The sequence below is a fragment of the Protopterus annectens genome, chromosome 16.part0 (assembly GCF_019279795.1).
Source record: "Protopterus annectens isolate FY-2018-M chromosome 16.part0, PAN1.0, whole genome shotgun sequence".
Lineage (NCBI taxonomy): Eukaryota > Metazoa > Chordata > Ceratodontiformes > Protopteridae > Protopterus > Protopterus annectens.
Window position 1 is genome coordinate 368,041,508 of NC_056750.1, and position 16,134 is coordinate 368,057,641.

At 41.9% G+C, this 16,134-nt stretch overlaps 1 protein-coding gene across 1 annotated transcript in view; it reads left to right on the forward strand.

Moving 5' to 3' along the window:
- WDR5 (WD repeat domain 5) overlaps nt 1-15,879 on the forward strand; it is a 1,892,625-nt gene extending 1,876,746 nt beyond the window's left edge. The window contains exon 15 of the mRNA XM_044058043.1: nt 14,547-15,879. Coding sequence (XP_043913978.1) covers nt 14,547-14,647 — 101 coding nt within the window. The 3' untranslated portion in view covers nt 14,648-15,879. The remainder of the gene's footprint in view (nt 1-14,546) is intronic.
- The last annotated feature ends 255 nt before the right edge of the window (nt 15,880-16,134 follow it).

Sequence of the window (16,134 nt, forward strand, 5' to 3'; positions counted from 1 at the left end):
TCAAAATGTTGACGTTACAGCAGCTTTTACCTCTGCTGGGCAAAGATCATTGGATGGTAACTTTGGATCTCAAGGAGGCTTACCTTCATGTTCCTATCAGACTAAGTTGCAGGAAGTATCTGCGTTTTCGAGCTGGGACTTCTCACTATCAGTTCTCTGCATTGCCCTTAGGCTTATCTACTGCGCCCAGAGTGTTCACGAAAGTTCTGGCTCCAGTGATAGCTTTCTTCAGGCAAAAAGGAATACAGATCTATCCTTATTTGGACGACTGCCTGATTCTGGCTCAAGGAAGGGAACAGCTTCTTCATCATTTGGAATATGTGATAGCAGTGCTAAGATGCCTGGGGTATTCTGTGAACGAAATAAAGTCCAGTCTAGTACCCTCTCAGGACATGTGCTTTCTGGGTGTGAGACTGAATACAGCATGCCAGATGGCCTTATTAACCCCGGACAAACAAAAGAGTCTATCCCTTTACTTCCATCAGCTATCTCATCAGTCCGGGCTGACTGCAAGGACAGTCCTTCAAGCCTTTAGGGTTCATGGCATCTTGTATTCTGGTGCTTCCCAATGCCAAACTGCATATGAGGAAGCTGCAATGGTATCTCAAAATGTATGGACACAGCACTGCCAGGATCTGGACACTGTCATTCAAATAATACCTTGCATTCAAAAGGAATTTTGTGGTGGGCTCAGGAATGTCACCTAAACAAGGGACTCTCTGTGACCCGGCCAGAGGCGAGTCAGATTTTAACGACAGATGCCTCAGACAAAGCTTGGGGAGCTCATCTAAATGGAAGGTGGATACAAGACAAGTGGCCTGCCAGACTACAACATCTACATATCAACCTGAAGGAGATGTTAGCAGTCCAGTTTGCATTAATAGCTTTCAAGGATTTACTTCTTCCAGGGCAGGTGTTGATTCTAACAGACAACACAACTGTCATGTGGTACATCAACAAGCAAGGGGAACGATTCCTATCCTCTATGCAGGCAAGCAATGATTTTGTGGGAGACTGCTCTCAGTTTACAGCTCAATCTTCAGGCAAGGTTTCTGCCAGGAGCACAGAACTCCTTAGCAGATGTGTTGAGCAGACAATTATGGATCCCCACGAGTGGAAATTGGATCCTCATGTATTTCAGAAATTGACAGTGTCATGGGGAACTCCAGACATAGATCTGTTCGCTTCTCCACTAAACCATCAGCTGCCAAAGTTTTGCACAAAAGGTTTCATCCCACAGCTTGGAAAGTGGATGCTCTTTCTTTCAATTGGAGCAATCTTCATGTGTATGCCTTTCCTCCTCTGCCTCTCCTCCCAAAGGTACTTCTAAAGGTCAGACAGGACAAGCCAAGGATGATTTTAATAGCTCCAGATTGGCCTCGACAGCACTGGTACCCATTACTGAGAAGTCTGGTACGGAAGCCTCCATGGCCTTTGCCTTGATTCCACACCTGTTGTCACAGGAGGACAGCCATTTGCTGAATGTCAAACTGCACTCTCTTCACCTAACGGCCTGGCATATTCTGTTTTGAACCATAGAGGGTCTCAACTTCCACAACAAGTTTTGAATGTGATTTTGGAAGCTAGAAGGCCTAGTACAAGGAAAGTGTACGCAGATAAATGGAAGAGATTTTTATTTAGGAGTGCAGCAAAAGATTTTGATGTTTCTGAGCCTAATTTAAGTGTGGCTCTTCAATATCTTACTGAGTTACTGGACAAAGGTTTGTCTTTCTCTTCTATTAAGGTTCATGCTGCAGCAATTTCGGCTCACATGATTGTGTCCCACCATTGTTTTCTCATCCTTTGTTCAAGCAATTTCTTAGAAGGGCAAAGAATTTAAGACCCCCACGAAGAGCTCCTACTCCTGCTTGGGATCTCAATTTTGTGTTGGAGAAACTCACTCTAGAACCTTTTGAGCCTGCAGCTACTTCTGAGTTGAAATATTTATCATGGAAGACTGCTTTTTTGTTGGCAATTACCTCTGCAAGAAAGGTTTCTGAATTGCAGGCCCTTATGGCGGTTGAGCCTTTCTTGATTTTCCATAAGGATAGGGTATCATTACGTACTAATCCTTCCTTTATGCCTAAGGTGGTTTCTAGTGTGGCTTTAAACCAAACTATTCATTTGCCTACTTTTTATGCAAATCCCCAAAATAAAGGGGAAAAGATTTTGCACACTTTAGATGTACACAGGCAGTTGCGTTATTATTTGGACAGAACTAAAGGGTTCAGGCAGTCTCAGCAGTTGTTTGTTTCTTTTGCTTTGAGTTCTCAGGGCAAGCCTGTGTCAAAACAAACTATTTCTAAGTGGATTGGGTTTTGCATTGCTTTCTGTTATTCCCATCATGGCAAGGAGATTCCAGCTGGGATTAGGCCTCATTCCACTAGGGCTACTGCCACTTCAACAGCTTTTTTGAGGGGAGTGGCAACCAAGGATATTTTGGAAGCAGCTACTTGGAGTTCAGTGCATACTTTCTCTAGGCATTATCACCTGCCACTTTACTCTAAATCCAGGGCTGGTTTTGCCACTGCTGTTTTGCAGGGCATCCTAGCAGCTCCTGCTTCCTTGTAGTTAGCCATCCTCCCTTACCTCTGCTTTGGGATTCTACCCAAGTGTAAGGACTGCAGCAATGTGAGATGAAGAGCATAGTACAGTTTTGTAACTACCATAAATGTAGATGTTCGAAGATCCACATTGCTGCAGTCCAATTTACCCTCCCTCCTTCCCCTCTGTAGTTAGAGGTGGTTGTGTGGGTTGGGTTGTACATATTGTGTATATTATATATATATTGTACATATAGTTAGTGCAAGGGTGGTGGGTTGGTTGTTTGCTGTCTTTTGGTTTTGACCTTTATTTTTAGGGTCTTCTGACATCTGGGGCAAGAAAAGACTGAGGATATGACGTCGGTTATGCGCATTTGTACCCTGACGTCCTGATGTCAGTCAAATGCGCCTTGACCGACGTCAGCCTTATACTTTGATATTCGGGCCGACCGAGGACAGCGGACTACCCAAGTGTAAGGACTGCAGCAATGTGGATCTTCGAACATCTACATTTATAGTAGGTACAAAACTGTACTTTTTGAAGGTTGTCATAGGTCCTCAGTGAAGTGGGGAGAGAATTCCTTTTTTTAGCTAAGGAGAAGGATAGCAGAAGCTGACCAGCTGGGCACTTGGGTTTGATGACGGTGATTTAGGTTTTGGCAGGTAGTTCTAAGGGTTCTAGAGGGGGGGTTATGGTTGTAGAATATTGGATAGAGCAGGGCACTTAGTAGGTTGGAACAGTAATCTGTGGGCTGTGGTGATTTGGAAAAAGTCTAGTTGGTTGGGGAGTTCAAGCCAATTTAATGAGTGAAGGGAGGTACAATGATGGGAGGAGGATTTGGCTTTGGTAGCAAATCTGGAGATTTTATTGTAACATACTTCGTTAGGAGGAGAGAGTAGAGGATAAATTAGTAAGCAGAGTAGTGCCGTACAGTAGAGAGGGAAGGAGTTGGGTCGTGGCAAGAGAAAGGAAGTAGCTGTTTCTGTAAAGTAGGCAAAGTTTTATGTGGGTTTTCTTAATGTTTAGGTGGACGTGAGTGTTAAATTTCAGGTGTTCAATGGTGATACCAAGAAGTTTGGCAGAGGGAACGACCTTTATAATGGAGTTGTTTTGGCTGGTAATTTGAAGTGAGTTGTTGTCAACAGGGGAAGTTTTTCAAAGCGAGAATAGAAGGATTTTAGATTTGTTGGCATTTAGTGAGAGGTACTTTGGAGCATCCAGTTTTCGGTGGTTGAGAAGGCTGTTTGTGTCAGCAATTGGAGATCTGTTATGTTAGAGGTGCTGCAGATCAAAGTAGAATCGTCAGCATATTGCACCATTTTGGTATTGGGTATGGCTTTGTGAAAGTCATTAATAAAGATGTTGAATAACACTGGGCCATTTATGGATCCGTGTGGTACTCCAGTGGGGGTAGGAAGGAAAGTGGAGGTGCCTTGGCCCCATTTTACAGCCTGAGACCTGTCTGAAAGATGGCTGGAGAACCAGAAAAGTGTCTTGTGGGAGAGATTAAGATTAGGACGATGATTAAGGAGATGGGTATGGGAGATGGTATCGAAAGCTTTAGATAAATCCAGCAGAACTGTGGATACTATTTTATCAGAGTCACGAGCTAGATTAACAGTATGTAGGAAGGAGAGAAGGGCGGTGTTGGTACTGTGTCCTTGGGCAGAAACCGTGTTGGGTAGAAGAGAGTAGCTGGTGTTTGGTAAGAAATGGCATGAGCTGAAGGTGGATGCATTTTTCAAGCAGTTTGGAGATTGGGGAGAGGATGGCTATGGGGCGGAAATTTGTGACGTTACAGTTTTTGCCACCCTTGTGAAGTGGAAGAAAATAGGCAGCGCATCGTAGTTTGGGTGCATAGAATTCAAGTAGGGATCTATTGATCAGGATGCTAATAGGGAGAAGCAGTTCCATCGGTGGCTATTTTTAAGGAGGAGGATGGAATGTTGTCAGGGGCATTAGAGCATGGCTTTAGTTTCGAATGTAGTTTCTTTATAAGGTAGGTGGAGATGGGTTTGAGTTCGAAGGTAGGGGAGGGGGAGAAGAGGGTGAGGAAGATAGAGTGTGGTGGGGTAGAGGGTTATTGTTGGTAAAGGTCTTGGTCAGCTCAGCAATAGAAGTGAAGAAGAAATAGAATAATGAGGCAATTTCAAGGTCAGATTTTCTGCTGTCGGATCAGGGGTTGTTTTTAGTACCTGGGCTAAGGAGGGAATTAATTGAGTTCCAAAATTGTTTGGGTTTTTTGGGTGATTAACTTGTAGTTTGATGTAGTAAGACTTTTTGTCTCTAATGACTTGTTTTTTTTGGCGAAGTTTCTTAGTTTATATTTAAGTAAGATTTCAGGTTGTTTATATTGGAGGTATGTTTTCCAGGTTTTATCTCTTTGTAGCATAATCTTTTTGGTGTCTTTGGTAAGCCATGGGGGTGGTCTTAGTTTTTACTCTTTGCTCTTATTGGAGCTAGGGAGTTGAGGACATTTAAGAATGTTGAATTGAAAAATTCAACGGCTGCGTCTAATGGAAGAGTTTGCTTAAGGGAGTCATAAAAATTAGTAGGATTCAAGTTAGATAGGCTACGAGTATGAATGAAGTGGTGGGAGTGTGGGGAAGTGAGGGTAGCTCGATGGGTGTAGGCTGGGAGGTGGTCTCTTAATGGGTCAGGAATGACACCAGATTTTATGACTTCATTAGGATGAGATACTAGGATCCAGTCTAGTATGGAGCCAGGGGGGTTGGTTTTGTTTAGCCTAGTAATTGTTAGTAAGTTGGGTGTAGTTAAATAGATTGATCGACATGGTGGGATTAGGGTTATTGATTTTGTTCCAATCAATATTTACATCTCCCAATATGTAGGTTAATATTAGAGGAGGTCCAGGAGAGGATGTCTTCCAGGGTAGTGGTGCTGTTACCTGGAGGAATATAGAGGGAAATGAAGCAGATGCTTTTATGGTTATTTTTAGTAGGCCAGTTAAAAGTTCAGCATTATTGAAAGAAGGGCTGGGATTAGGATATGGAGTAATGGACATCTGGTTGGAGTAGATTAATGCTACACCGCCATCTCTCCTACTTAAGTGGTCAAATCTAAGACCCAAGTCACTTATATGAGGTTTTAACCCGGTTTCAGAGACAGCTACAATGTCAGGTGAGTTGTGATTGAGCCAGGCATGAAAGAGTTAATTTATTTTTTTAAACTTTGGGCATTGATGGTGAGGAACTTGAGGTATTTACAGGTGGATTTATTGTTGGTGCTAGAGTGGTTTGTTGGAAAGAAGTTCGGTCCTGGATTAGGGTGAATGTCACTGGCTAAGCAAAGGTAAGTGAGAAAAGGGCTAAGTGTCTTTGGTTTGTACTTTGATAGTTGTGCCTGGCAGTGAGTAGGTTTAGGTTTGTAGTATTTTATTTGGACTGGGCAAAGCTTTACTTTTAAGTGGAGGATAAGGTGGGAGGGAACTAAAGAGGTAGAAATATTGTGGAAGTGTGTTGTGAGGGGGAGGTGGGGAGGAAGAGGGGCAGGGTGTAGGTGGAAGTTGGTATAGGAGGTAGCATAGTATAGAGGTAATAGAAGAAGTGTGAGGAAAGATGTTGAAATAAGGATTTTAGGAGGAAGAGAAAGCATGGTAGGTGGAGTCTGTCCGATGTAGTAGAGTGGAGGGTAATGGGACTTAGGTGGGTGGGGGTGTAATAGTGATAGTTAGGAAGGCTGGAGGAAGGGGGGGCAAAAGTGTTCAAGGAGTGGCTGGTAGTAAGAGGGAGGGATTTCTAGAGGAGAATAAATGTAGGAGCACTGGGGGTGGGTAGGAATTGGGTGTAGGGTAGTAGGAGCACTGGGGGTGGGTAGGAATTGGGTGTAGGGTAGGGGAGCAGAGTGAGCCCACAGGGTGAACGGAGCGGGATAGAGCAGAAAGGCGAGAGAAACCAGCTGAAAAGTATCAGCCACTTATTTGATTATACTAGGTAGTTTTCTAAGACTAGAAAACAAAAAATACAGGAGGGGAGAGGGTATTTAATGGTCTGTAGTAGGCTGCTGATTCGCACACACGGAAAGGGCAGGCTAACATATATAAGTAGTAATAGGTAATTAAAACTAGTGTAAGGCTACATACATTCACAGAAATTAGTTTTGGGAAGTCCTCACAGAAGTTCTTTTCTATTTGGCCCAGGCTAGCAGGCAAAAATGTCCAGGAAAAAGCCTCAAAGGTTTTGCAGGAGCTTCTCAGAAGCTTGCTTTTCCAGCATGGGGCTAGTTTTTCCACCGTAAAGTTACAACTAGCAGGTATTGTGAATATTCTTGTAGGGAAGGGCAAACAACCTTTCATCTTTGTCAACGTCAAGGTTATGTAGGGCTTTCTTGAGAGGAGTTTTTCAACTTAGACCTCCTTTCAAAGATCTGTCTTGTCCTTGAAATATCACTTTTGTGCTTCAAGGCCTTACTCAGAAACTTTTTGAACCTGTGAGCTCATGTGACATAAAATACTTGTCTTGAAAGACTGTTTTCCTAATGGCCATTACTTCAGCAAGTAGAGTGTTGGAATTACAAGCCTTATCTTCCTAGCCATCTGACATTACCTTCTTCAAGGATAATGTCTCCCTCAGAACGAACCCTTCCTTTATACCCAAGGTTGCCCCAGAGACGAATATTAACCAAATCATTTCACCTGCCTGTATTCTTCCCAAATTATTCTAGTAAGGACGAATGCATGCTGCATTCGCTGGATGTGCATAGACAGGTGTGTTTAACAAAACCACATAGAAAATCTGAGCAATTGTTCATTTCTTTTTCATCAAATAGATTGGGTCAGGCCATATCCAAAATTACCTTAGCAAAGTGGATTACTGGTTGTATTTCTACTGTCTGTTCCTTGCATGGCATGCAATTTCCCCATCCTCATCTACCTTCTCGGCAAGAACTCTTGTTGATGAAATTTGTGCAGCAGCAACTTGGTCCAAGTCTCGTATGTTTCTCTCACTGTAAATTGGACATTATTTCTAGAAACAGAGTATCCTTTGGCTCTGTGGTGCTCAGGCATATCCTTCCTTGAGGACCTCCCAGGGTTTATGTAGCTGGGGACTCTTGTGTAGTAGTGAGGCATAAAGAAATGGGCAACATCAGACGAAGTTATATACTTACCATAACTTGGCATCTGTGTTGTCCAGTTTTATTATGCCTCACATCCCACCCGCCATTACCCCAGCCTAAAACAGCTGAGAGCGATAGAGAGGATATGGGAATCCATAGGTTCCTAGTTTGAGCTCCAGTGTGGTCGCATTCTTTTTGTTTTCCATTAGTATAAATCTAAATCACCTTTAAAAGAACAACAGATCTAATCTGATGGGTTAGAGAAGGAGTAGAGCATTTTAGGAGAGGGAGGAGCTTGAGGCTCAGATCATAAGTCTTGGGAAGTGGCTGAGTCTGATCTGTAGACCCAGCAGTGAGGCATAATGAATAGACAACACAGATGCCAAGTTATGGTAAGTCCATAACTTCTATTTCACCTGCTTGATATTTGTATACAGTTATAGGACCAAACAGTACAAAAAAATCTTACCAGCTGTTTATCTCGCCCCCCCCCCCCTTCTAACCACTTGAGTTAAGCAGTTCCATGTATCGTCCTGGCTAAATAGATCTCTGACCTTATTTTTGTTGATTTATTCTCATCCTAGAGACATTCTATCAAATCTATAACTATTTCATCAGCCTTTCTACCACAATTCATTTTGACAATATCTGTGATTGTTTGTTTTTACAAGTCATAACCTTGTGGCTCCTTGCTATCTGAACTTTGTCTGCAGAAGCAGGCCTTCCTTTTGTTCAATAGTGCTTGGACCTATCCTTCCTTGAGGGTTTCCCAAGAATTACATAGCTGGAGACTCTACCCTTCAGTGAGGAAGAATGAAATGGACATCATCAGATTTAGGAGTTATGCCCATACTATAACTTGGTATCTGTGTTGTCGATTTCATTGTTCCTCACCTTCCCTCTCAGCCATTCCTCGGCCTTAACTTTCTAGAAGGATATTGGATGTTACGCAAATTCTACATTTGAGTTGTAATTCCTACCTTATCTTTCCTGTCTGTATAATTCTGTAGATATAGGCAGCAAACTTGATCTGAGGGGTTAGAGGGAGAGAGTAGTGCATTATGGGAAGAGGGAAGAGCTCGAGACTGGGATATCAAGTCTGGAAAAAGCAGCCGAGTCAGATCAGAGGATCAGATCCGTAACCCGTTAGAATGAAATGGACAACACAGATACCAAGTGATGGCAAGTACATAACTCCTAATTGTAGATGAGTAGAGTATATTCATGTTTGCAGTACTATTTCCTTCTGTCCGTTCCATCTTTTACCTGGTTACCAGCAAGTTGGTTAGGTACCCAAGTCAGCTATTTCCTTTACCTCCATGCCCCCTGAGCAGTTATCTCTCAACCTGAGGGCTTAGCAACAGCCTGAGAAGGCATTTTAGGAATCCTTTTGTTACTTTTCCTATCTCTGAGGATGGATCACTTAAGGTTGGTTTGTGTTCTGGCACCTTTGTGTTGAACAACTGCAGTCAGGATAAAAAAGATCAGACTAAGACAGCTCCTTATTACCCTTTTTACCTCAGTCACACTGACATCCATGTAGTGGTGAGTCTGCCCTGCCAAGAATTGAATGAGGAGCTCTTTAAAGTTTGTTCAACCATCAGGCAGGAATCCCAAGAGTCAGTAGTGCATCAGTTAATATACATGGACCTCACTAAGACCAATGACTGGTGTCGAAACCATGGCCTTAAGCTTAATGCCAAAAAATGCATAGTCATCCCCTTTGGGAAAAACTCAGTTCCCACTAATTACCACATTGATGGGAGCCCACTGAACACTGAAGGTGTTATAAAAGATCTGGGGAGACAGGTTGGCAGCAACCTCTCCTTCGATGACCATATTGGCACTGTGGTCAGAAAGTCCTATATGGCGCATCTCATTACCAAGGGTTTTGCATCCAGGAAGAAAGAGGTCATCATATCGCTCTCTCTACTCTTCCCTCATTAGGCCAATCATTGAATATAATGCCCCATTTGGCATACATGCAACAACTGGAAAGGCCACAAAAGTACCTCACGAATAGGATCCTAGGCCTTAAACACATGTCCTACACAGACACACTCAAAAAAAATTCCAGCTATTCTGTGTCTTGTATCATCTACTAAAGCGATCTCTGCTTGACATACAAAGCCATGTCTGACCCCGCTCTGTTAGAAGTGCTATATCTAAAGAAATCCCAATCTCTCTGCACCACACACTCCAAAGACCTCAACCTCATTACCAGAATCAACAGAACATACTGGAGGGACAGGTTCATAACCCAGAGAAGAGACTGCTCATGCTCTGAAGTAGACTTCCCATACATGTCAAGCAGAGCCACCTCACTGGCCCTCTTCAAGAGAAATCTTGATGAGTGGATGGGAAATAGAAAGTTCACCCTGGGGATCACTCCAGTGGCTGTACTTGATGGAGGCAGTGGGAGCTGACGTCGGGCAGCACGATGCCAGGACACTTCTATGGGCTAGGCTTATAAAGGCTCCAGGGCCATTAGCCTAGTACACACCTATGAACGTATGAACATCTACAATTATAAGTTCCTAACATAGGTGTATTTTATGGTGTGTTTTTCACACAACTGTATTGTTTCACTTAACAAAGCAAAATAACCATAGACAACCACTAAGTTTTTTTTTTGTGAGCTCTACTTTGAACATAGCAAGAAGCAAAGAATATGCACCACTGGAGAATGCCATTTTTTGGAGACTTTTTTTCACTATTGGGCCAGGAGGAGGTTTATTCAACAACAGATGTCCTCATATTCCTGAGGTATGCGTCTGTAATTACCTTTTATGGTCCCTTAATGAAGGGTGTACATGAGTAAACTCCAGTGGCTCCTAAAGGCTTTCTGGAATCTACACACTTGCATTCACTGGAGAAGGCTGCCTTGTCCTTCTGTGCATATGTAAGCCATTCTGCTGGCATGGCTAATAAGAGTATAAGGGCATCCCATTTGCACCCTCTTTGCCAAACCAGACACTGCTGACTTATAGCTTAGAGGCTCATATTGATACCTTAAGGATCACAAGGCAGATACTTTAGAGAGAGCTCCACATCAGCCTTGAGGTAGTTATCCTAACTGTCCAAACTTTGGATAGATTGTGGAAACTGAGGATGCTCATCTTCACCACAATACCATACTGGTATACATAAACAGTGCAGTACCCATTCATATACATGGGCTGACTAGAGATCCAAGGCTCTAGCCAGATTATCCAGTTGGGCGTGGAACTCAGAATGGTATATATCCTTGTGCTCAACAGTTTTGCAGACAGTCTGAGCATACCCCTTTCCGAAAAACATAAGTGAAAGCTGAATTAAGTATTAATTTCCTTGACATATGATAGAGTGTTCCAAACACAGACCTGTTCACCTTCCTTGGAAACTTCCAGCTTATTGACTACTGCATTCCAACTCCTGTGCATCAAGAGGTTTCCAAAGTGGGGCACTTTTCCTTCCACTTGTAAAACATTTGGGTTTATGTAGTCCCCCACTGCAGTTTTCTAATTGCATCAGTGCTGCACAAGATGGGGAGAAGCATGGCCTTTTGTGGTAAGAATGCTGTATTGGCCCGCACTGGTTTGCCATGGTGGTATACCTGATGAGGGAGTTGACATGATTTATGCCCCAGAGATTAGACTTGTCCATTCACTAGTCCTGTAACGTGATCTACCCAAACCTGCAAGGTCTCCAGTTGGCAGTTTGTATCATCTGACTTGACCCTCCTCCTTTTCAAGACATCTTCCTCTAAGGATATGTTGTTTTATGAAAGAAACAAGCAAGCCCTATCTAGTGAAGTGGAAAATATTTATCTGGTTCAGGAAAAGCAGGCAGCAGATGCTCTTTGTTTTGTCTCTCTGTTAGACCTGTTTTCATCACAGCTTTTTCTACTGCTCTGTTAGTGAATACATCTTCTGTTTTGGCATGCATTCCACAATACCCAACACCTAGCAGATGACTTTCTTGCAATGAGGTTCACGAGGGAAGTTGTGCATCTTAGTCCTCCATTATTTTGTCACTTTGGAATCTCAGTTTATTCCGCAAAAGCTGATTGTAGACCTCTCTGAACCAGTAGCAGTATCAATTCCACTTGAATGTGTCAAGACATATTTCCTGGTAGCTGTGCCATCATCTAGGAAGATATCAGAACTTTAAAGCATGTTGCACAAAGAGCACTTTAAAGAACTGTGATGAGTGGACATTTGTCTATGGCTATTAAACATATTTCAGGAATTCTACTGTTAAAATGATATTTCAGACTTGTACAGTACAGAGAGTTTGTCACACAGCTGCATTTTCCCCTGCCTCTGTGACTGGCTGTTGCTGGCATCCCTGAAGTGCATAGTACCATGGCTACATGCTTTGGTGGGGGGGATTATTGTAAAACAGGTCTGCTGTGATCCCATTATAGAGGATTTTAGTTGTCAGTACGGTGCTGGATACTTTTCAACTTCTGTCATTCCTGTCTGCAGGGAAATCTCAGACAGTTGTGTCTGGCTGCAAACAGATGTTCATGAAAGAAATGTTCAACACTCAGCTGTGAATATTGAATTGCAGTGTAGAGCAGAAGGCGCCAAATTTGAAAATGATTAATTTGCAGCAAGTCTTCAGCCCACTCCATTCCTGCTACTTATATTTGTCAACTCCCAAAAGCACGGTATCTCAAAATAAAAAGAATTTTCCAAGAGATACTGCAGTGTTCAGTCAGTATAATTCACACATTTATGTTCACCCTTACTAGTGCAGGGCACTTTATCAAACTTGCGTCTTTGTCTCTTCTGGTTCTGATATCAGCCACAATTTTCCTGTTGTCTTTTTGCTTGCCTGAGAATCCAGGTGTTAAAGTTGAACTGTGAGGTATCAATAACTGCAGTGTTACTTGCTTACAGACCCATATTCACATTCTAGAATCCCAGATGATTCCAATCACCTTCAAGGGCGGGTGGAAGGTTCTCTTTCCTGCCGCCAGCGTAGTCTCGGGTCATGGCAGTAGACTGTTGCAGTTAGTTGAGTTCATCTGTGGTCCAGGTGAAGTAGGCGCTTCTGGAAAAGGGAGCTCTACTTCCAGACAGAGTTGAAGCTGAATGCAGTCCTCATAGTTATGGCTGTGAAGGGAAAGCTTCTTCCAAGGTCCATTTTGATTCAGTTTGAAACTTAGACTAGTCTTGTGCTACTCAAGCAAGTGGATAAATGATCAGAACCTTGCATGTCTGCAGTGGATCTCGTAGACGGCAAGCATCATTTCCCCAAGGATCTGAACTGCTGAGAAAGTGAACATTTTGATAATTTCCTTTACCCAGGTCTCTAGTTGTAATTTAATGTCAGGAGTATGGGAGTCTTGTCTGGTCCCAGACTTCCAAGAAAGATTGAACTGTTCACTGTTTCCATTATTCATCGTGACTGTATACTTTATTCTCCTGCTTAGTGCACGAGGGCAGTGGAATAATTGGGAATGAGTAACTTTTCTCTGTCATTTGGCATCAGAGGTTTTTAATACTCCTCCTCCATATCTGTTTCTATGCCTTACTCCTAGATTATGTGTAAAAGGAATTGACCCTCGTCTCCCCTTAATAACAGAAAAGGGTATGATTTCAAATATACAGGCCCCAGTTAGCTGCTGGAAACCTTCACAGTCCAAATCAAGGAAGTCCTCCCCACATAAGGCCTGTTCCTGACTTGGTCTGTTGATTCCACATTACCTGGTAGATGGGGTTTCAGAAGTAGTTGAAGCTGTCTTGTAAGCCTTTCACCAAACCAAACACACTGCAGAGTGGTTAAGGGGTCTCCATCTGGACTGAGAGGTGTATCCTAAGCCATCTCAGTTGGTCATAGGGTAGGTGATGCTGACTTCTGTCTAGCATTTCTGTGATTCTTGTGCCAATTATTCCTCATCAAGATGCATGTATCTGCACTTTGTCTTTGTGGAAGGCAAAACTGTGGTCCAGCATTGACCAGTCAAGTAGCTAATTACAGAGGTTTTGCAACTCTGCCTGGCTTTGAATAATCCTTAGCTATTTTTGGCTGGTGGTTGCATGTGGTTACGGCATTTGTTGGGGGAGATCAGTGGGTGTTTTTGTGGCTACAGGGAAGCTGTCCGGTATTGGGCAGTAGAAAGGAGAAGAACTTGAAAATGTAAGCACTGTGTTCCAGTTAGTCCAAAAATAAATCCTCTCCCAGGCCACATATAGAATTTCTTCTTTACCGAGTCATTTTCTTTAGGGAGGAGCATCAACCTTTATAGTATGCATTGAAAGGATCTCTCCTATGGTGACTGAGCATCTGCATGCTGAAAGGGATACAAAAGGATTTTTTTCGCTTCCTGGAAGAAGGAACAAATACATTGGGAAATAAGAACTGGTCAGCAGTAAAGTACAGGGCAAGAAAATTAAAATGTATTTGATTGTTTTGCTTGTATTCCATCTTGAAGACGGACATAATAACGGTTTCATTTTCATTTGTTCGCTGTTTTGGGGGTAATGGTTGGTACCCCCTTCACTAAGCAAGCTAGGGTCCTCATGATTACTTGCATAACCTTTTGCAGGAAAAGGGAGTTGCATCTAGGAAGTTCTTCAAACTTTGTTCCACTAGTGGATTTGATAGCTATGCCGTGTGCTTCTGTTTAAGGCTTTTGAGAGCTTTGCACTGCTGACAGCTGTAAGTAAACCTTCCAGTAAAAGAAAGTAGCCAGGGTATCCCATCATTAGGGAATGTTTCACAAGTTATGCCAGAATCACACAAGTATTTAAATAATGGTCTTTATTTTGACCCATGACACATTGAAAAGACTGAATTAATTTTCTAACTCTGTCCCAGAGTTCTGTGTGAAAATTAATTTTAGCCATGTACACTTTTTGTTGTTAGGTGGTCAGTAAAGAAAATGTTCCTCTGCCATTGTATTAATACTGTTTATTTCTTTCATGTATTGTCAGATGTCGTAATCTCTACAGCCTGTCACCCAACAGAGAACATCATTGCATCAGCTGCACTAGAAAATGATAAAACAATCAAATTGTGGAAGAGCGATTGTTAAAATATTTCAATGCACACTTGTGAGACTCTTCAAAGGCAGATATTTCCTTCACTGAGGAATGTGCAGTTGTCAAGGAGACATTTTGATGAAAATGCAAAATGTGTTCAAGGCCTGGAAGAAAACGCACATTTTTCTGGATGGAGAAGATGCATTGAAAAATGCAGTATCCAGTTTCAGGGGGTGATTATGCTGATGGTGAACAAAGTATTTAAAATGGATTTGCTGATTCATCCAGTGCCAAATGATATAGGATATTCACAAGCAAAGCCTTCCTTCCTTGGTGTAGCAAGTACAGTTTTATCAGATTTTGAAAAAATGTACATTAAAATACCATTTGAGGTCACCATCATATCCATCTTAACTGGATGATCAGCTCGTCATAAATTACAGAGATGTTGATTTCTTGCTTTGGTTACAATGTTTCTCCTGTGATAACTGTCAGTGAAAACCTTGACCATGTGCTGCACTGGTACTAGCTGGTCTTGGCAAATGTTTTAATCTGGATTTGATTTTTTATGTCTTTCCAAACATTGCTTTGCCTTTATATAATGTGCATGATTATTTACTGTAGGTTTGTCTCATGCCGTTGATGTCACCTGTAAATTGATTGTGTATTTTGTCTCCTTTTTTTGAATAATTGGGAATAAGAGCATTACCAGATGCTGTGAAAATATTCATAGAAACCTGTTAACTCAGCTGGTTGTTTTCTGGGGTTTTAAAACATAAGCTTTTAAAATTTGTAGGTTGTATGTTGAGACCCTACACTGCATGTCGGCTCATAGAACTAAGGGATACTGTTCAATAACTTAACACACTGTCTTTGTTACTTGACCAAATACGAATCCCACATATGAGGCTTCTCTTATTCCATGACTTTATTTTACACAAAAATAACTTTTTTTCTCTCCTGTGTAGTCCTGTACTGTTTTGCTACATGTCTTTGTAGGTGCAGTTGTAATAAGGTGAAAGTTTTGTTTTCCTTTCATGGAACAAATCTTGCTTGTAGAGGTATTTGATGTATTATAAACTCAAGTCCATTTTAGAAAGGATGTAAGACAGCTTCTGTGTTGAAAGTTTGTATATCTTGTAGTACTTCATAGTGTTTGCCAGAAGCATGAAAATCTGCACCCTGACAACAAGCCATTGTTTTCTGTTAACAGCAAATGTGAGTTTGACTTCCATCGCAACAGTGAATTGCACCTCAGTAATAAAAAAAAGTATTTTTAAGCCTCTCCATTTATTTCATTTATGTTTGCTTATGCTATTGGAGAATACCGAAAGACTTTACAGGAAATCTTTTTTTTTTTTTTTTTTTTTTTTTTTAACTTAATCTAACTTTATTGCTATATCAACAACTTAGTTTGTGCAGACCTCATTTTTAGTGCACTTCCTCCCTCCCCCCAAGGCTTTTGGGTTTCTGATGCCATGATGAGAATGGACCCCATTCCTAAGTCAAAGAATGATTAAAGTTCATGAAATTAGTATTG